This window comes from Oncorhynchus tshawytscha, linkage group LG12 (assembly GCF_018296145.1).
Source record: "Oncorhynchus tshawytscha isolate Ot180627B linkage group LG12, Otsh_v2.0, whole genome shotgun sequence".
NCBI lineage: Eukaryota > Metazoa > Chordata > Actinopteri > Salmoniformes > Salmonidae > Oncorhynchus > Oncorhynchus tshawytscha.
The window spans coordinates 64305353-64327852 of NC_056440.1; the positions used below are offsets into that span (position 1 = coordinate 64305353).

The 22500-nt window shown below is 48.0% G+C and overlaps 1 protein-coding gene across 9 annotated transcripts in view; it reads left to right on the forward strand.

The window, feature by feature from the left end:
• LOC112263659 (CUGBP Elav-like family member 4) overlaps positions 1 to 22500 on the forward strand; it is a 182119-nt gene that overhangs the window by 108742 nt on the left and 50877 nt on the right. For 7 of the 9 annotated variants that reach the window (XM_042330903.1, XM_042330905.1, XM_042330908.1 and 4 more), the window contains exons 3-4: positions 4262 to 4310; positions 18995 to 19123. In XM_042330903.1, coding sequence (XP_042186837.1) covers positions 4262 to 4310; positions 18995 to 19123 — 178 coding nt within the window. The remainder of the gene's footprint in view (positions 1 to 4261; positions 4311 to 18994; positions 19124 to 22500) is intronic. The other 2 variants (XM_042330904.1, XM_042330911.1) reach the window with 1 other exon arrangement.

Sequence of the window (22500 nt, forward strand, 5' to 3'; positions counted from 1 at the left end):
TGTGTGTGTCCAAGCCCAAGGGGAGAGCAGGCTGCTACTGCTTCGTCTTCCGTCTCCCAGAATTCATATAATTAACTCTGCCTTGATCTGCCCGCTAATCCTGCTACTCAGTAATAAGGGATTAAAATGTCACCTAAGCCACCTACTGTTATTGAGCCCAGAGACGTGTGTGTGTGTGTGTGTGTGTGTGTGTGTGTGTGTGTGTGTGTGTGTGTGTGTGTGTGTGTGTGTGTGTGTGTGTGTGTGTGTGTGTGTGTGTGTGTGTGTGTGTGTGTGTGTGTGTGTGTGTGTGTGTGTGTGTGTGAGATGAGAGAGGGAGAAGAGAGAGAGAGAGAAAAACAGGATTGTAGGAGTGAACAGCATGGTTGGGCAAGTATGTGTGTGTGTGAGAGAGAGAGAGAGTATACTGTAGGAGTCCGTATGTTCAACTGTATGTGACATACTGTAGAATAAGACAAATTAGTGTTTTCCTTGTGAAATTGTGAACAGCTATTGACTACTGTTTTGGCTAAGATGTGGTTGGGGTTGGTTGGTCTGAAGTTAGGGTATGGCCTCGTTCTGGAAAGTTTAATACAAGTGGGACATGGTATGAAAAAAAATATCTGTAACCTCTCCAGGCAAACCTAGAGAAAGAGTCATGGAGGAGAAAGACAGAAAGGAATGCCAATTCACTGGATATCAGCCCAGTTCAGAGTAGACCAACAGGCTGCCTGCTTGCTGCCCTCTTCTGCCTGGTTGCCTAGCAACCCCTAGTGTACTCCTCTGTGAAGCCGGCCCACTAATGACTGCTGTTGCCGCAGCAGCTCAGAGGCTACTAATGGTTCCCGTCTTCAGAGCTGTGGAGCCTCATGACCAATCGCTGCAGTCTAGGGCCAGGAGACTGGCTGATCACCGGGCAGGGACCCCAAGACCTCAACCCACCTTAACTCTCCCTAACACCACCACACTATCCTCCAACTCTCCCTAACACCACCACTCCATCCTCTAACTCTCCCTAACTCCACCACTCCATCATATAACTTCCCTAACTCCACCACTCTATCCTCTAACTCTCCCTAACACCACTACTCCATCATCTAACTTCCCTAACTCCACCACACTATCCTCTAACTCTCCCTAACACCACCACTCCATCCTCTAACTCTCCCTAACACCACTACTACATCCTCTAACTCTCCCTAACACCACTACTCCATCCTCTAACTCTCCCTAACACCACCACTCCATCCTCTAACTCTCCCTAACACCACCACTCCATCCTCTAACTCTCCCTAACACCACTACTCCATCCTCTAACTCTCCCTAACACCACTACTCCATCCTCTAACTCTCCCTAACTCCACCACTCCATCCTCTAACTCTCCGTAACACCACCACACAATCCTGTAACTCTCCCGAACACCACTACTCCATCCTCTAACTCTCCCTAACACCACCACTCCATCATCTAACTTCCCTAACTCCACCACTCCATCCTCTAACTCTCCCTAACTCCACCACTCCATCCTCTAACTTCCCTAACTCCACCACTCCATCCTCTAACTCTCCCTAACTCCACCACTCCATCATCTAACTCTCCCTAACACCACCACTCCATCCTCTAACTCTCCCTAACACCACTACTCCATCCTCTAACTCTCCCTAACACCACCACTCCATCATCTCTAACTCCACCACACTATCCTCTAACTCTCCCTAACCCACCACTCCATCCTCTAACTCTCCCTAACTCTCCCTACCCACCACCACTCCATCCTCTAACTCTCCCTAACACCCCCACTCCATCATCTAACTCTCCCTAACACCACCACTCCATCCTCTAACTCTCCCTAACACCACCACTCCCTCTAACTCTCCCTAACACCACCACTCCATCCTCTAACTCTCCCTACACCACTACTCCATCCTCTAACTCTCCCTAACACCACCACTCCATCCTCTAACTCTCCCTAACACCACCACTCCATCCTCTAACTCTCCCTAACACCCCCACTCCATCCTCTAACTCTCCCTAACACCACTACTCCATCCTCTAACTCTCCCTAACACCACCACTCCATCCTCTAACTCTCCCTAACACCCCACTCTATCCTCTAACTCTCCCTAACACCACCACTCCATCCTCTAACTCTCCCTAACACCACCACTCCATCCTCTAACTCTCCCTAACACCCCACTCCATCCTCTAACTCTCCCTAACACCACCACTCCATCCTCTAACTCTCCGTAACACCACCACACAATCCTGTAACTCTCCCGAACACCACTACTCCATCCTCTAACTCTCCCTAACACCACCACTCCATCCTCTAACTCTCCCTAACACCACCACTCCATCCTCTAACTCTCCCTAACACCACCACTCCATCCTCTAACTCTCCCTAACACCACTACTCCATCCTCTAACTCTCCCTAACACCACTACTCCATCCATCCAAGAGTGTTGCGGTTCTCCACCACCCTCCTCCTTCACTCCAAACAAACCAGCGGAGAAAACGAAAGGCTTCTAGACACAACATCTGGAACTCCCCAAGTCCCCCATCTGACCGCCACAGCCCCCAGTCACTTTATCTTAAACCCTCCAGGCTCTAACCACAATTTGTCATCTGTGCTCCCATTCAGACAATGCCCAGTTCCACCACTCACAGTACAGTATCCCTCAAACAGAACTATACTGAATGGTTTATATGGGATATGCATGGGATCCAGCGACAACTCATCTGTTGCTCTCATGAGTTAGTATTCTCATAGTCATAGTGTTGCAGCCGGCCTTGGGATAAGACAACAATAGATCCGTGTTATCTCCAACTCATGGCCTGTAAGTGTTGACATTAGCGTGTCTGTGTGAAGGTTGTGTGGGTGTAGGCTGTGCAGCGTTACCCTTTGGTCCAGCACCACGGTGTATTCTGGTGTAATAAATAAAGGTATGTACATGTGGAACTAGGAGTTTACGATAGATGCATACATCCCTCCACGTCGTTTAGTCTCTTGGTTATATTTGACTCATGACGTCTGGGCTCATGTCAACTGCTGTCTAGTGTACCACGGCCTTAAGCCTTTCAGCCATAGTGAACCTGACTGATGAGAGTGGGCAGCCCTGCACTGCGCTGCTCAGTGACAAACACACTGGTCCTGTCCTCATGCCCTATGTAGAAGAGACAGACCCAGTGCCCAGGGTCTACTGCAGTCTCCAGGAGACACAGCCAATACACCACTCATGGAAGGCTGCCCTCACTAAGCACAGAGCCTCTCAACACTGACCTTTACCCCCACACTATTCATCCAGGGGAATAGGAAGATATTTGTCTTGTTTTATACAGTCAAAGGCTTTGAAGCTTCTTTTTTTTATACATGTCATACTCCTGAGAGAGATGGAACTGTGTTCAGGGGGCAAAGAGAGCCATGGGAGTTTTTATTCACAGCAGGCGTTTTAAAAGCCCTTCTAATGTTGGGCTTGGCGCTGCTAAGCTTTTTCCTCTCTGGACTGTATCTTCAGAGGTTGTTTATTGATTTGAACTTCTAACCTTTTTACAGTACTTTATGTGTTTCTTGGAAGTGTTTTTGTGTGTGGCTTTCAACAGCCAGTGTGTCTGGGGTGGGCTTGGCTGACCAGAGCAGAGCAGCAGCATACTGGTCACGATGCTTGGATCTGGTCCTGAGGGGAGGGGTGGAGGTGGTAGTGGTTGGGGAGGTAGGAAGTGTAGAGCTGGGCAGGGCAGGGCAAGTCATAGAAGGGTAAGGGTTGAAAAGAGAGAGGGAATGAGGAGAGGGAGGGACAGAGGGAGAGAGGGAGAGAGGATGTGTATAGAGCTGGGCAGGGCATGGCTGTAAGGGACAGAGGGAAGTAGGGAGGAGACAGGAAGCTCAGGGCAGCCAGAGAAGACCTCTCTCTGTGGGGTGATAGTGGGTGATGTAATGGCATTAATCTCCTCATGCCATCTGACAACCAGTGTGACTCTGTCATTGAAAAGTGCTAATTCTGCTGAACTGTGAGGGGGAACCAGGCATCTCCGGAGGCCAAGGCCCTGGATTAATTAGGCATGCTGGCATCAAACTCAAAACTCACACATTCACCTCTTCTTCTTTACTAGAACAGAACAGAGCAACGCACTGTTTGTGTTGTTTATCTGATGCTCCAGTGAGTCAGGACAAGAACTACAGGCCCATGAACATCACTCTGTCCCCTTTCCTCCTGGTAGTGGTTGTAGTGGATGTCCCCAGGTGGCCACACTAACCCAGGTGTTTTCTCCTCTCTTTGCAGATGAACCGGCCCATCCAGGTGAAGCCAGCCGACAGCGAAGGACGAGGAGGTAATTAACCTTCTCCTGGTTGTCCCTTCCCTCTTTTCACTCCTACTCCCTCCTTCCCTCCCTCCCTTCACCCCTCCCTCCACCCCTCCACTCCTCTACCCCTCCCCTCCTCCACTCCTCTACCCCTCCCCTCCTCCACTCCTCCACCCCTCCACCCCTCCACTCCTCCGCACACCTTAATATTCTGCTCTCAGTAGGGACAAATCAAATCAAATCAAATTTATTTATATAGCCCTTCGTACATCAGCTGATATCTCAAAGTGCTATACAGAAACCCAGCCTAAAACCCCAAACAGCAAGCAATGCAGGTGTAGAAGCACCGGGACACACTGGGAGTTTGCAGAGTAGCCGTTAATATAGGTCACTCGCCTCTATTGACTTCCCATCTGTGCTGGCCGGACCAACAGAGAGGGGCTGTGTCAGGTTCACTGTCACTCTGAGAGGTTCAAAGTCGAGTGAGGAGCCGGAGGAGGAGAGGAAGGGTGGGGACCTATTCCTCCTCACTGTCCTCAGAGTGACAGCTCAGCCTGGTTACAGATGAGAGCAACTGGGAGTTAACCCCCCCTTCCATGCACCTCCATATACTTCCTCTTTCCCCCTCCTCAGCCCCACACAGCCACACTTCAGAGGTCCTGAATAGGCTTTACCAGTCAACACCAGGACAGTCATACCCATCCACTTTGTACTGCCAGGTCAGTCATACCCATCCACTTTGTACTGCCAGGTCAGTCATACCCATCCACTTTGTACTGCCAGGTCAGTCATACCCATACACTTTGTACTGCCAGGTCAGTCATACCCATCCACTTTGTACTGCCAGGTCAGTCATACCCATCCACGTTGTACTGCCAGGTCAGTCATACCCATCCACTTTGTACTGCCAGGTCAGTCATACCCATCCACTTTGTTCTGCCAGGTCAGTCATACCCATCCACTTTGTTCTGCCAGGTCAGTCATACCCATCCACTTTGTTCTGCCAGGTCAGTCATCCACTTTGTTCTGCCAGGTCAGTCATACCCATCCACTTTGTTCTGCCAGGTCAGTCATACCCATCCACTTTGTACTGCCAGGTCAGTCACCCATTTTGTTCTGCCAGGTCAGTCATACCCATCCACTTTGTACTGCCAGGACAGTCATACCCATCCACTTTGTTCTGCCAGGTCAGTCATACCCATCCACTTTGTTCTGCCAGGTCAGTCATGTCCACTTTGTTCTGCCAGGTCAGTCATACCCATCCACTTTGTTCTGCCAGGTCAGTCATACCCATCCACTTTGTTCTGCCAGGTCAGTCATACCCATCCACTTTGTTCTGCCAGGTCAGTCATACCCATCCACTTTGTTCTGCCAGGTCAGTCATACCCATCCACTTTGTTCTGCCAGGTCAGTCATACCCATCCACTTTGTTCTGCCAGGTCAGTCATACCCATCCACTTTGTACTGCCAGGTCAGTCATACCCATCCACTTTGTTCTGCCAGGTCAGTCATACCCATCCACTTTGTTCTGCCAGGTCAGTCGTACCCATCCACTTTGTTCTGCCAGGTCAGTCACCCAACCACTTTGTTCTGCCAGGTCAGTCATACCCATCCACTTTGTTCTGCCAGGTCAGTCATACCCATCCACTTTGTTCTGCCAGGTCAGTCATACCCATCCACTTTGTTCTGCCAGGTCAGTCATACCCATCCACTTTGTTCTGCCAGGACAGTCATTTTGTTCTGCCAGGTCAGTCATACCCATCCACTTTGTTCTGCCAGGTCAGTCATACCCATCCACTTTGTTCTGCCAGGTCAGTCATACCCATCCACTTTGTACTGCCAGGTCAGTCATACCCATCCACTTTGTTCTGCCAGGTCAGTCATACCCATCCACTTTGTTCTGCCAGGTCAGTCATACCCATCCACTTTGTTCTGCCAGGTCAGTCATACCCATCCACTTTGTTCTGCCAGGTCAGTCATACCCATCCACTTTGTTCTGCCAGGTCAGTCGTACCCATCCACTTTGTTCTGCCAGGTCAGTCATACCCATCCACTTTGTTCTGCCAGGTCAGTCATACCCATCCACTTTGTTCTGCCAGGTCAGTCGTACAACTCAGATTTGTTATTTTGACAGCATATAAAATGGACAGAGGAGAGAGTGTAGTTAGTAGTCAGACATGTTTATAAATGATCCGTGATTTTGGGTTTAGGCCTTTGACACCAAATCACAAAACAAAATGAAGGTTTTTACACAGAGCTGAAGAGCCACCCGCCAGCTTGGCCCTAGCCAGAATGACAGTGTGATTGACTAGATCATTCCAAAGCCATTTGTAACATTATCGGGGTTAATGCAGATTAAGCCAGTTACAGATTTACATGTGGCATAATTACATCTAATTGACCCAGTGTGCGTCTACACTGTGAGGGTCAGATACATTATATGTATCCCAGCCTTCTGAGTTACACCACAGCCAGCCAGGGTAAGATTAGACCCAGACTGAGCCAGTTTGGTGATTTACGTGGTCAAGATGTGTGAATCAGCCGTCCCATTTCCCAGTTCCCTGACACACACTCGCTCTCCTATTTAGAACTTTAATTAACGACCATCTAAAAACAGGCAAAGTCTGACGGACAAGACCTGGGCGGGAGCCAATCGGCATATTCACAGAGATAAATTGGATCTCTGGTTTAAGGGAGGGAGGATGGATGGGCACCGATATCAATTACTACTCTTTCTCTAGCCGGAGAGGAGAGGGGGAGAAAGAGGAAAAATACAGACCGAGTGAATGAAATACAGAGGGCGCTCTATGCCAGCCAGCTCAGTTCTGTTCTCTAGCTAGTCAGTCTGTCACAGGAACATTGTGTTGGGGATGACAGACAGAATATAGGACACGGCGTGGTGCTGAATGAAATGTGAGCACGACAACAGGCCAGGACCCAACAGAGATATCGAGCGTTAATGGCAACAGGAAGTCATCAGACAGGCCAGGACCCAACAGAGATATCGAGCGTTAATGGCAACAGGAAGTCATCAGACAGGGCAGGCAGGTAAAGCGTAGCCTCAGCTGATAATGAAATTAGATTTACTATGAAGGCCCCGACTTCATAGTAGACAGCCCTGGGTAGGAAAGGGATTCATCTCTCCCTCTGTGTGTGTGTGTGTTCACATGCGTGTGCGTGTCTGTGTGTGTTCACGTGCGTGTGTGTGTGTGTTCACATGCGTGTGCATGCATGTGTGTCTCAGTCAGAGCAGAGGGAGGCCAGCCCAACCAGGTAGACAGTATTCCCACCAGGGTATAGCTGCAGATTGGTTAGTAGTGGGACGTGCACTTGCGCCGAGACTTCTGCCCCCATGGAATGGAGACATTTATCACATACAAGACATCAGCAATTATCTGTCATGAGGAGTCGCAAAGGTGTCTCGGTTACGTGCTTCTGCAGGCATTACGGCCCATTAGTGGGTTTAGAGACGTTCGTACACCCCCCTGCCTCCCTCTCCCTCCTTCCTGCCTCCCCCTCCCCCAGAGAGCTGTCCTCTCTCCAGGGATAGAGATGTGTCAGGAGCGCTAGTAAAAGTTTGGCACAGGAACTGACTGTGGGACCAGACGACGCATAATCCTGCATATCTATTGGCCCATTGTGGATAGGAAAACGAATTCTCTGGGCCGTCTATTAGAATGACTCATGGGTTATTTATTTCTCCTTTGCATTATCAAATAGAATAGGAGGATGGGATGCGAGGAGGCTTTTCAAACTTTAAATCTATTGTCACGTTGCTGCTCTGAGTCAACCAGCACTCCTCTCCACTCCTCTCCCTCCAAGAACATCTTTATCTCGTGTTACAACCCAGCCTTTATTTTCAACTTGATCAAGTCATGATTTCAATTGGGAGATATGGTGAGACAATTGAAGCATGGTGCCTCTGCTCTTCTGCTATGTGGACAGTGCTTGAATAGAAAGTGTCTCATATCTCTACTTTAAACCCAAGCAATTTGCCTCAATCCAAACGGGGCTGGGGAAGTGGATAGAGAAGGGAGGGATAGAGCTAGTGATAGAGAGAGAGAGAGCTCCAGAGCAAGGCCCAGAGAGAAAAGGAGGGAGTGAGGGAGATGGAGAGCTGGGGTCGGCAGGATGAGAAGCTAACGGAGGGTGATGGGTTAGCTGAGCGAATCTCAGCACTAAATCATTTGGGAAGCACCCCTTCCTTATCTCCTCCTCTCCATCTAGGAATCTCTTCCCCCTGACCTTGTCTGCTGCTGTGTTTGAAGAAAAGATGAAGCCATGTTATCTATGATTGGAGATGGCCATTATCTAAACACAATCTGCAGGCTGCAGGTCCCACTCCTCCTGTAGCCATCCAGCCATGGCCACCGTAGTAGAATGGAGAGAGGCCATGCTGATGAGGACAAGGATGGTGGATCAGTATCAAGTGCCCTTTCTCCCTCCCTTTATTAACTAGGAGAAGACAGAATGCCTCCCTCCTATTCACTCATTACGCTTCTCTAACACACACACACACCTCCATCTGCATTGACCTTTTAGTCCAATCTCCATGCTCTCTCTGCAGTGTTTACCAGCTCCAGTCCTCCAGTACCCCGAACAGGACACATTTTTGTTGTAGTCCCGGACAAACTCACCTGATTTGACTCATTGAGGGCTTAATGTTTAATTGACAAGTGAAATCAAGTGCGGTTGTCTGAAGCTACAACAGAAATGTGTCTGTTGGGGGTACTGGAGGACTGGAGCTGGGAAACACTGCTCTACAGTGTACAGTTCCTTGCAAAAGCATTCACCCCCTTTGGCATTTTTCCTATTTTGTTGTATTGTAATGTAAATATATTTTTATTTGGATTTCATGTAATGGACATACACAAAATAGTCCAAATTGGTGAAGTGAAATGGAAAAAATAACTTGTTTCAAACAATTCTAAAAAATAAAAAATGGAAAAGTGTTGTGTGAATATGTATTCACCCCCTTTGCTATGAAGCCCCTAAATAAGATCTGGTGCAACCAATTACCTTCAGAAGTCACATAATTAGTTAGATTGCACATGGGTGGACTTCATTTAAGTGTCACATGATCTGTCACATGATCTCAGAAAATATACACCTGTTCTGAAAGGCCCCAGAGTCTGCAACACCACTAAGCAAGGGGCACCACCAAGCAAGCGACACCATGAAGACCAAGGAGCTCTCCGAACAGGTCAGCGACAAAGTTGTGGAGAAGTACAGATCAGGGTTGAGTTATAAAAAATATCAGAAACTTTGAACATCCCACAGAGCACCATTAAATTCTAAAAAATGTGAAAGAATATGACACCACTACAAACCTGCCAAGAGAGGGCAGCCCACCAAAACTCATGGACTAGGCATTGAGGGCATTATTCAGAGAGGCAACAAAGAGACCAAAGATAACCCTGAAGGAGCTGCGAAGCTCCACAGTGAAGATTGGAGTATCTGTCCATACGACCACTTTAAGCCATACACTTCACAGAGCTGGGCTTTACGGAAGAGTGGACAGAAAAAAAACATTGCTTAAAGAAAAAAAAAATAACATGTTTGGTGTTCGCCAAAAGGCATGTGGGAGACTCTCCAAACATATGGAAGAAGATACTCTGGTCAGATGCTATGTCTGGTGCAAACCCAACACCTCTCATCACCCTGAGAACACCATCCCCACAGTGAAGCATGGTGGTGGCAGCATCATTCTGTGGGGATGTTTTTCATCAGCAGGGACTGGGAAACTGGTCAGAATCGAAGGAATGATGGATGGTGGTAAATACAGGGAAATTCTTGAGGGAAACCTGTTTCAGTCTTCCAGAGATTTTAGACTGGGACAGAGGTTCACCTTCCAGCAGGACAATGACCCTAAGCATACTGCTAAAGCAACACTTGAGTGGTTTAAGGGGGAAAATGTAAATGTCTTGGAATGGCTTAGTCAAAGCCCAGACCTCAATCCAATTGAGAATCTGTGGTATGACTTAAAGATTGCTGTACACCAGGAGGAACCCATCAAACTTGAAGGAGCTGGAGCAGTTTTTCCTTGAAGAATGGGCAAATATTCCAGTGGCTCTACAAAGTATTGACTTTGGGGGGTGAATGGTTATGCACGCTCAAGTTTTCTGTTTTTTTGTCTTATTTCTTGTTTTTTTTCAAAATAATAAATATTTTGCATCCTCAAAGTGGTAGGCATGTTGTGTAAATCAAATGATATAAACCCTCCAAAAAAATCTATTTTAATTCCAGGTTGTAAGGCAACAAAATAGGAAAAATGCCAACGGGGGTGAATACTTTCGCAAGCCACTGTATGTTCATCTTTTGTAATAGAAGAAACACACCAGACTGACGGATGGTTAAAAGACAGCTAAAAGTCTCATTCTAATAGATGGCCCAGATAATTAGTTTTCCTATCCACAATGGGCCAATAGATCTGCAGGATTATGCACCGTCTGGTCCCACAATGGTGGGACTCTAATGCTACATTATCAGGCAGACACAGACCTAATGGTGGGACTCTAATGCTACATTATCAGGCAGACACATACAAAATGGTGGGAAAATTTAGCATTAGAGTCCCACCATTCTGAATACTTTCTTCCTGACAATGTAGAATTAGAGTCCTACCATTCTGTATCTGTCTACCTGATCATGTAGAATTTGAATCCCACCATTCTGTATGTGTCTACCTGATAATGCAACATCAGAGTCCCACCATTGTGGGACCAGACGGTGCACAATCCTGCAGATCTATTGGCCCATTGTGGATAGGAAAACTAATTATTGTCCTTGTCCCTTGTCCTTGTCCCAACATTATCTATGCATCTTCCTGATAATGTAACATTATAGTTCCTCCATTCTGTATTTTTCTACCCGATAATGTAGCATTCGAGTCTCTGTGTATCTTTACATGGATGCAGTTTGACTAGAGTGTGTATCAAGGTTCGTAGTTTCTGTCTGGGTTATACTTGGCTCTACGGCATCCTGAGGAGCTATCCTTTTTTTTTGCTCTGTGTTCGTCCTTGCCTGGGCGCTTCCTCTTCTCAGCATGCGTCTCTGAAGGATGACCCCAGTCTGGGAGGTGAGAGATTGACAGGACCTCAAGCTCTTGTGCAGTGTGCTGTCATGCCCCAACCAGCAGATAGGGAAGAGTGAGGGCTGATGTGTGGCTGTTGCAGCAGGCTGCCAGGCCGCTGGGGAGGGGCTGTCTGGAGGCACCTCAACACCCACTGAGGACCGTGCTCCACTTTACATGCAAATGAAGCCAAAAGATTTCTCTCCGCCTCTGGACACAAAACATGCAAAACTTTGAAAAGTCAGAAAGAGCCCGGCAGGGCGGCACACACCCAGTTTGTCAGAGGTGCAGGGAACACAGTGTAGTAGCTCAAGGTTGGCTGGGCATTAAATTAAATTGCTTTGTTACAGCACCTGTATGATAGGGCCATGCCATGAGAAACCATACACCCAAATTGTATAAGAAAAAATAAATGGAGTTTAAATATTTGGAAAGAAATTGGAACAGGCAATTTCACCACATTTCTTCCGTTGTTCTGTGATCGTTTTTGAAAGTCGCAACGAAAGGCACTCCTTGTGCTTCTGAGTAAATGAAAGTGAAATTCCTTGCAATACGACTTATGCATTTACAATCAGGGGGCCTGGATCCTGTCGTCACTCCTCCTGCGGGAGGTAGCCTAGTGGTTAGTGCATTGGGCCAGTAACTGTAAGGTTGCTGGATCGGATCCCTGAACTGACAAGGTAAAAATCTATTGTTCTGCCCCTGAACGAGGAAGTTAACCCACTCTTCCCGGGGAGGCTGTCAATGTAAATGTAAATAAGAATTTGTTCTTAACTGACTTGCCTAGTTAAATAAAGGTTTAAGAAATGAAATGTAAAAAATGCCTGATACGGTGACAATTTGAATATTCCTTCCCTTCTGATGATTTTATTTACTGCCTCACTATGTTGAATAATCTTCTAGCATTTATCAGATTAGGCCTATCAGTTAAGAGACTATGGGCCAGTCAGATGTATCTTCATCAGCATTACAGCAGGCCAGGCTGAATCTGGGGAGGGAGCTGGAGATGGAGCTGGGTGGGGAGCTGTGGACTTTATATAGAGCTGGGGTATGGGGCTGAGGAGCAGGGCTGGAGCTGGGGCTGGGGACTTTATATAGAGCTGAGGTATAGGGCTGAGGAGCAGGGCTGGAGCTGGGGCTGGGGACTTTATATAGAGCTGGGGTATAGGGCTGAGGAGCAGGGCTGGAGCTGGGGCTGGGGACTTTATATAGAGCTGGGGTATAGGGCTGAGGAGCAGGGCTGGAGCTGGGGACTTTATATAGAGCTGGGGTATAGGGCTGAGGAGCAGGGCTGGAGCTGGGGCTGGGGACTTTATATAGAGCTGGGGTATAGGGCTGAGGAGCAGGGCTGGAGCTGGGTGTGGAGCTGGGGACTTTATATAGAGCTGGGGTATAGGGCTGAGGAGCAGGGCTGGAGCTGGGGACTTTATATAGAGCTGGGGTATAGGGCTAAGGAGCAGGGCTGGAGCTGTGGCTGGGGACTTTATATAGAGTTGGGGTATAGGGTCGAGGAGCAGGGCTGGAGCTGGGGACTTTATATAGAGCTGGGGTATAGGGCTGAGGAGCAGGGCTGGAGCTGGGGACTTTATATAGAGCTGGGGTATAGGGCTGAGGAGCAGGGCTGGAGCTGGGGACTTTATATAGAGCTGGGGTATAGGGCTGAGGAGCAGGGCTGGAGCTGAGGACTTTATATAGAGCTGGGGTATAGGGCTGAGGAGCAGGGCTGGAGCTGGGGCTGGGGACTTTATATAGAGCTGGGGTATAAGGCTGAGGAGCATGGCTGGAGCTGGGGCTGGGGACTTTATATAGAGCTGGGGTATAGGGCTGAGGAGCAGGGCTGGAGCTGGGGACTTTATATAGAGCTGGGGTATAGGGCTGAGGAGCAGGGCTGGAGCTGGGGCTGGGGACTTTATATAGAGCTGGGGTATAGGGCTGAGGAGCAGGGCTGGAGCTGGGTGTGGAGCTGGGGACTTTATATAGAGCTGGGGTATAGGGCTGAGGAGCAGGGCTGGAGCTGGGGACTTTATATAGAGCTGGGGTATAGGGCTAAGGAGCAGGGCTGGAGCTGTGGCTGGGGACTTTATATAGAGTTGGGGTATAGGGTCGAGGAGCAGGGCTGGAGCTGGGGACTTTATATAGAGCTGGGGTATAGGGCTGAGGAGCAGGGCTGGAGCTGGGGACTTTATATAGAGCTGGGGTATAGGGCTGAGGAGCAGGGCTGGAGCTGGGGACTTTATATAGAGCTGGGGTATAGGGCTGAGGAGCAGGGCTGGAGCTGAGGACTTTATATAGAGCTGGGGTATAGGGCTGAGGAGCAGGGCTGGAGCTGGGGCTGGGGACTTTATATAGAGCTGGGGTATAAGGCTGAGGAGCATGGCTGGAGCTGGGGCTGGGGACTTTATATAGAGCTGGGGTATAGGGCTGAGGAGCATGGCTGGAGCTGGGGTTGGGGACTTTATATAGAGCTGGGGTATAGGGCTGAGGAGCAGGGCTGGAGCTGGGGAGGGAGCTAGACCTGGGACTAGAGCTGGGGTTGGGGCTGAAGCTTGGGGCTTTATATAGAACTGGGGTATAGGGCTGGACCGCAAGCTGAAGATGAAGCTGGAGCTGGAGCTGGGGTTGCAGTAGACCAGCAGGGCTACAGTACTGGGGACTGTATATATAGGGCTGGGTTATGGGGCTGAGGAATGTAGCTGAGGAATAGGGCTGGGGTTAGGCTATAGAGTGGGGTCTGATCCCACCATGGCAGAGCCTTGCAGGCAGCAGCCGTGTGCCATGCAGCGTCAGGTCCAAAAATGAGCCATCAGCACCATAACCCATCTGATGTCTTGCCTGAAACATTACTGTGTGCTTGAAATGAACCCAGAGGCCTAGCAGGAAGCTTTTATCGTTTGGTGCAGCTGTCCATGCTTTCAGAGCACAGCACACACACACGGTCAGGGTGAGCAGCACGCTTTACGTGATATGGCAATGAGGCATTCAAAAAACATGTCAACCACTAACACTTTAGTCTAGCATGAGACTAATTGTTTCTAGGGCGGCATTTATTTGCAACCAGAAGGAAAAACTTTAGCTAAGTAGGTTTCTCAACAGCTCATTCCCCACCCTGTGTGTGTGAGAGAGAGAGAGAGAGAGAGAGAGAGAGAGAGAGAGAGAGAGAGAGAGAGAGAGAGAGAGAGAGAGAGAGAGAGAGAGAGAGAGAGAGAGAGTACGTGCGTGCAGAGAGAGAGAGAATACCAAGCCAGACACACTGCACCCTACAACAAAAGTAGCACTTTAATCCAGAGAGAGAAGCATCAATCTTGACAGCATATGGCATCTGTGCAAAATCCATTAATTTTTAATATACCGGGCGCTGAAATGAAAAGGCTTCCTGAGACAAGCGATTGTCAGATGTCAGTTGTGTTTTGATAACTTTGATCTTTTCTTCTATTTGCATTCCTAAAATGGGGCCGTCCACATGCCATCTCAGACTGGACATGCCATCTCAGACTGACACAGCCCTATATCCCACACAATTACACCTACCTTCAGTCAAGCAATGAACAGCTGCGGAGAGAGAGACGAGTGGAGGATAGTATGTGTGTGTGTGTGTGTGTGTGTGTGTGTGTGTGCGTGTCAGTTGGACACTGTAGCACACAAACCTAGCTATCCATCTCTCTCCCTCTCTCTTTCTCTGTTTCTTATGCAGACACTCATGTTTAATGTTACGCAGTGGGGAGGAAGGACCATGTCGATTACATGGGTGGCTACTGAGTGGAGCCTCATTCACAGTACAGATCACCTGTTATAGCAGAGCTCCTGTTCTATCAGGGCTCATTTATAGACAGGGGTAAGAGGGGCTAGGATCTCTCTGTGATAGATAAGTATGGAGGAGAGGGGTCAGACAGACAGTCGGGTCAAGTATCCATGTCAGTTAAATCCTAAGTGTTCTGCATAGTGAAGCATTCACTTTAGTCTGGATTATAATGCAGGATTGTACTTTAACTGTATACTCATTGATTTTCCCCCTCCACACACACTTTTATGAAGAACTCTCTCAGTCTGTTCTGGAGGCTAGACATCTCGTTATGCAGAGTAGTGAGCATCGCTGGTTATTTATTCATAATCATAAATGCACTTTAAAAGCCTCCAAGTGGCCATAAGAGTAGAGGAACCTTGCAGATCCAATAACGCGCTGCTTTGGAGACAGGTGCAAAATTGACTAATTAATAGCGATTCATACTCTGGCCAGGGTGTGCGGTGCGGTGGGCCGGCCGGCCGGCCGGCTCGGCGAGAGGAGAAGAGTGCTTAGGTCAGGCAATGAAAAGATATCGGCTCCAAATTCAATCTTCTCACTCCGGCCGTTCCTCCCTCCCAGAGGAGGGCTCAGAAGAGCTCTCACTCTCCTGTAACGCTTTTGCCGGGTGTCATTTATTTCTTCAGTCTGCATGTTTGAAAAGTTTATTACCTCACTCATGACTAGTTAATTAGCCTTGTAAAGCTATCATTAGACCTCCTCAGGCCCCGGTTGGAAATTAGTCTTTGTCCCAAAACATTAAGATGCCACAGGAGGCCTGTAAAAGTGCACTTCTACCATTAAGGCCTGTGATAGTGACACCCCAATGAAACGTCTGATGACCGAGAGAGAGAGAGAGAGAGAGAGAGAGAAACAATCCAAATGGAGTCAGGTGTGTTCTGGGAGCCACTCAAGTCTCACCTTTTGTCTCATCTCTGAAGCTCTGACTCATTCCAGACAAACACCTGTCCTGAACTGCTCTGTGAGCTGAAAGCTGTGAATGCATCCCAGCTGAGACCCATATCCTGTCCTCTCCTGGTTTATTTTTTGGTCAGCTCTTCTTTTTTTTTCTTAAAAAAAAAAAACTTTATTTAACTAGGCAAATCAGTTAAGAACAAATTCTTATTTACAATGACAGCCTACCAAAAGGCAAAAGGCCTCCTGCGGGGACATCTAGGCTCGGATTAAAAATAAAATAAATTCAATTAAATATAGGACAAAACACACATGACTACAAGAGAGACAACACAACACTACATAAAGAGAGACCTAAGACAACAACATAGCATGGCAGCACCACATGACAACACAGCATGGTAGCAACACAACATGACAACAACATGGTAACAACACAACAAGGCAGCAGCACAACATGGTAGCACCACAAAACAGAGTACAAACATTAAAGGGCACAGACAACAGCACAAAGGTAGAGACAACAATACATTACGCAAAGCAGCCACAACTGTCAGTAAGTGTGTCCATGATTGAGTCTTTGAATGAAGAGATGGAGACAAAACGGTCCAGTTTGAGTGTTTGTTGCAGCTCGTTCCAGTCGCTAGCTGCAGCAAACTGAAAAGACGAGCAACCCAGGGGTGTGTGTGCTTTGGGGACCTTTAACAGAATGTGACTGGCAGAACGAGTGTTGTATGTGGAGGATGAGGGCTGCAGTAGATATTTCAGACAGGGGGGAGTGAGGCCTAAGAGGGTTTTATAAATAAGCATCAACCAGTGGGTCTTGCGACGGGTATACAGAGATGACCAGATTACAGAGGAGTATAGAGTGCAGTGATGTGTCCTATAAGGAGCATTGGTGGCACATCTGATGACCAAATGGTAAAGAACATCTAGCCGCTCGAGAGCACCATTACCTGCCGATCTATAAATGAAGTCTCCGTAATCTAGCATGGGTAGGATGGTCATCTGAATCAGGGTTAGTTTGGCAGCTGGGGTGAAAGAGGAGCAATTACGATAGAGGAAACCAAGTCTAGATTTAACTTTAGCCTGCAGCTTTGATATGTGTTGAGAGAAGGACAGTGCACCATCAATCCATACTCCCAAGTACTTGTATGAGGTGATTACCTCAAGCTCTAAACCCTCAGAGGTAGTAATCACACCTGTGGGGGGAGGAACATTCTTCTTACCAAACCACATGACCTTTGTTTTGGAGGTGTTCAGAATAAGGTTAAGGGCAGAGAAAGCTTGTTGGACACTAAGAAGGCTTTGTTGTAACACAAAACCCAGGGAGGGGCCAGCTGAGTATAAGACTGTATCATCTGTGTATATCATCTAGTCCCCATCCAGCCAGTCCCCATGACCACACACTGTGTACCCTGTTCTCCTCTGGCCTATCAGGCCAAGGACCTATAGAGGAGCTTTAATGAGTAGAGAGATGGCTGCTGGGTGTGTGACGGTGACGTGTGAGGCGTGACTGCTGTAGATTAATGTGTAGGTGCAGGAGAATGTATGAGGCCAGTTATTACAGCAGATGGTCATGTAGGAGTGAGAGGCTGGGGCCATGATGTTTGAAGTTTGAGTCTGGGTCCATGCGAGGCGGGGTCTGTGTGAGGCTGGGTCAGTGTATCAATCAAATTATTGGTCACATACACATGGTTTGCAGATGTTATTGTGAGTGTAGCGAAATGCTTGTGCTCCTAGTTCCGACAGTGCAGTAATATCTAACAAGTAATCTAACAATTCCGCAACAACTACCTAGTACACACTACCTAATACACTCCCTGTATGGCTGGGTCAGTGGGAGGCTGGGTCCGTGTGAGGCGTGATCAGATGAGTGTGATCGTGACTAGCAACAGGGCTTCCACTTTAAGATGAAGCTCTGACACCGCCAGCCATAGTAAGAGCGGCACGCCGTCGGGCAGGCCGGCAGGGCATGCTGATTATCCATGTGCTCATTTGTGTGTTGAAGCGGGAAGCAGCCAGGCACGTGTCTCATTTGAACTTTACAGGAATGTAACAGGATCTGAGGTTCCCCTAGCTTTACTTTTAGACCAACTGTGTCTAATGGTACCTGGCAGCTACAGGAGATGTCACATCTGTCCAGGGCCGGGTGATGCTCTCGCCCCTCGTCTTCCCCCCACCGCTCCCTCCCCAACGCGGTCAAATGACTCACGCTGAAGATCAACAGTGTCATTTCCAATAAACTCGTCTTCCTCTCCCTGCCACGTTCCATCAGTTCTGGGGATGGGTTCTTGCTAGTAGCCATTCCATTCCACAACACAGTCGAATAGGAAATGCATAATGTAGAAGAAGGTAAAGAAGATGAATGTTCTGTCTAATGCCAGGGGAGATTAATTAGAAAAATCCTCCCTTCTGACTGGCCAGATCTGGAGGTATAGAAGCCATACATCGTAGTCACAGCGCCCCCGTCTGGCCAGCAGGACTAGCCGTGTCAAAGCGGGCTAGGGAGGGGAGGGTATAGGTCAACACAGGATACAGCTGTACAACAGCTGTACAGGCAACACTATACACTATACACTGTATACTATATACACTACTATGCTATACTGGAGCTCTTATCTTCATGTATTACTGCTGCTTGACAGTAACAGCACTCCAAACAACATCTGTATCAAACATCACCCATACACTGCAGGCAGCTCTATCTACTAGAACAGCTCAGTGGAGACAGGAACATGTCTTCCTCCCAGGGAAACCACACAACAACAACAACAACAACAGAACACACCAGTGTGCCTGATGACGACGGGGAGTGTTTTGAGTTTCCTACTGAGGTGATCCTCACAGACTCAGCAGAAGGGTGCCATCAGCTGTAGCATTTGTTTGTGTTCTCTCTCCTTCTTTCTTTCCCTCCTCTCCTCCTCTCCCCCGGTTTCCCTCCAGAAGACAGGAAGCTGTTTGTGGGGATGCTTGGGAAGCAGCAGAGCGAGGAGGACGTCCGGCGGCTCTTTGAGACCTTCGGCCAGATCGAGGAGTGCACCGTCCTGAGAGGGCCTGATGGGGCCAGTAAGGGTCAGCGTCTGCCCACACACCTCACTTCCTCTTTGCCTCTCTACTCCCTCTCTCTCTTCTTACCTGTCTCCTTCTCGCTGTCTCTTGCTCTCTACTCCCCTCTTTCTCCCCCTCTCTTTCTCTCTCTCACACACACTCGCTCCCTCTATTCCCCCTTTCTATCTCTCTCTACTCTCTCTCCTTCTCCTCCTCCCTCTCCCTCACCTTGTATATTCCCTCACTTCACCTCTCCCCTTCCCACTCTCATCCACTCACTAGCTCACCCTCCTCTTCTCCCCTGGCCTTACCTTCCTCTTACCATTCTGTATATCCTGTCCATTCCACTTCTTTCTCTCACCTTCTCCTTATACCTCCCCTACACATACAGCATCACACCTCCTTCCTCTCACCTATCTATCTTTTCTCTCCACACCTCTCTCTCTTCACTCCCTCCTTCTCCAGCTTTCCCTTTGTAGTCCCCATTCCTCACACCATTCACTTTCCCTAGACTCGTACTCAACAAACACATTGCAAACACCTCCTCCTCTTCCCTCCAACTCCCTTCCTCCTCCTCTTCCTGTTATCAGAAAGGCGGTGGGGTGTAATTATGTTTGTTTCCCACATCCCTGTCATCCCTCCCTAGAGACGTTTGTCGACGATAATGTCCTACTGTAAATAAATCAGTCTTTCCCTGGCTTTTACCCCTGCCACTCACAACAAAAACAGTCGAGCAGTATTCACCAAAACACAACAACGGCACAGCTGCTATGAAGTCCATTGAATCATAACAAAGTGAAAGATGGCTATGGATGTTTGATTCAAGGTTTGTTCATACCCAGCAGTGTGTCTTCCTCCTATCGTTTGATGGGTCTGTCTCATAGACCACAAGTCATGTTATTTCCTCTGATAAGCAACGAGCTTTGGGGTGCACTCTCTCTCCTACCTACCTACCTACCTACCTACCTACCTACCTACGTACCCCTCTCTCTCTCTCTCTCTCTCTCTCTCTCTCTCTCTCTCTCTCTCTCTCTCTCTCTCTCTCTCTCTCTCTCTCTCTCGCCTCCTATATTAAATAGCTGAATGTGTGAAATAGATGTGTGAGAAAGTGGGAGGTTTGATAATGTGCAGCTTCCAAGTACATTCAAGAGAAAGGCTGCCTATATTGAGCCATGTGACTATCGGTGTGTACATCTGCTCCGCTCTCTGTTGATCCGGGCTCTATTGTTCTGCGTTCCCCAAAGGCCTGCTCCCTGCTCCCTCTCCCCGGGCCGCTCCCGCTGCCTGCCTGGCTCTGATTGACAGCCCACAAAATGAAATAAGCCCAGTGCTGTGTGCTCCTGCTGGGTCAGACGGGAACCAGGGAGCTCCCTCGTTCACTCGTTCTCTCTTTCACTCATTTGCCAGCCACTGTAGCGCTCCTCTCTTCTCTCGATACTACTCTCTATACCCTTCTCTATACCCTTCTCATCACCAGTTTCACATCACCAGCTCTTTTCTGCTCTTTTCTTTATCTTGCTTCATATCTCTCTCATTGTTGTGTTAAGATCTGTAGTTGTGTACCATAGGTGTTGTCTGTTACTTACAGACTGTCCCAGTTGTTTGGCCTCCAGGTGACTGAGAGAAGGGTTTGACTGACTGCTCCGACCAGAGCCAGTTGTGCAACAATCCCATGACATCGTTAAGGAGACGGTGGCAGCAAATCAGTACCACTAGACATGGTCCCATCAGTCAAATGAAACAGATCTTGAAATTGACAGTGCTCTCTATTCCATTATGGAGCCTTTGTCCCCTGTTGATGTAAATGTATGCCACTCGGAGGCTTTCAGCGTCTTTTCAACCCAATAAAAAGGCCAAGATGTTTGACATCCATCTCTGTATGGCAGCCCTGCTCAAAGTACTCTCAAAGTGAAACACTTGCTGCCAGAGTTGAATGGAGCGAGGAATTGTCAGGAATAACAGAGAGATGGTTTTTAGGTCTATAATTAAGTTGTGTTATAAATGTCATCCATTCTGCCTGATGGAATTCCTGCATACATATTATTTTCCTTGGGAATTCAAAAGGCAACACAGAACCTCCAGCTAGCTTGAAAGTAATGCAGTCTTTAAAAAATATATATATATTCTCAACCATCACATTCAAAAACCTTGACTGACTGTGCACTATAATTTATGAGTCTAGCTTCACTTCCAATTCTTTTGAGAACTTCCTGCTCCGGGTCCTAAACCTATCCAGGCTTTTTTTCTAGGTCAGGCGAAGCAAGTCTACACACACATGCCGCTACGTTCGCTGCCTCACTCAGTCAGTACGTTTAAATACCTGTTGTTTGCCAATCGCAGTGATTCTCAGTCTGCCCTGCCTCCAGTCGGGCTGAGCTGAGCCGGGACACCAGGGCTTAATCACTGCCAGGGCCAGCCTTGTTAGCTAGGTGGATGTTGGGGATGGAGGTTGACAACCAACAGTATGCCATCTAGGACCTGGAAACGAAAGCTGGGCTCTTTGAGTTTCTAGAACAAACCCTCCCTTATTATTTCCACTACAAAGGTTAAACGTTTTTGTTCCCTCAAACAGAGGCGTCCAATCAAACATTCCCCCAGACGGCTGCTGCCTCCCTCCCTCTGCTGCCTCCCTCCCTCTGCTGCCTCCCTCCCTCGCTCCAGTTGGAGGAAAAAGGGACCTTTAGCTTCCAAAGCAGAGGGGAGTGCCAGAGAAGGGAGAGCAAGGGGGCCACGGTGAAATCAAAGCCCTTTGTGACTTGTCTACCAACCACTTTTTAGTCATGTCTCCTGCCTTTATATAGCATCTGGTCTGAACACATGCTAACTTACCCACGCAGCCGAGTTCCCATTTACGTTTAGAAAACGTTATATTACATTAGAATCACATTTTCACATGTCTACATACAACATTGATCATGTTGATGGAGCACAGATTGCCAAGGTGACAGGGGGAAATTGTTTATATGCAGCCAGTGTATGTAACTCCATTCATGGCCACATTTGATTTGGTTGAGGAAATGATTCATTTGTCTACACAGGGATGCTGGATGGCTGTTTTAGAATGCCTAAGTGAAAGGGCCAGTGTTTCTCTTGGGTGTAGCTATCAGCCATTGTAATTTAAATGAATCATCTGTGCCCCTGCGGGGAATTGATGATGAATAAATGTATATAAACACTTCTAATTGGATTGTTGAAAGCTTTCTAAACGGGTATCAGCTGTTTTTTAAAAGCTTGAAAAACGCTGTCTGTCTTACACACTGGTCCTGCTCCGGTAAGAAAGGTCCATATGAAACCAGATGAGTTAATTACCTATGTAGTTAATTAGCTATCTAGTAACCAGACACGAGCTGCCTCCAGAAGACAGTGATAAGAAGGAGTCTAAACTAGAAGAAATCATTTAG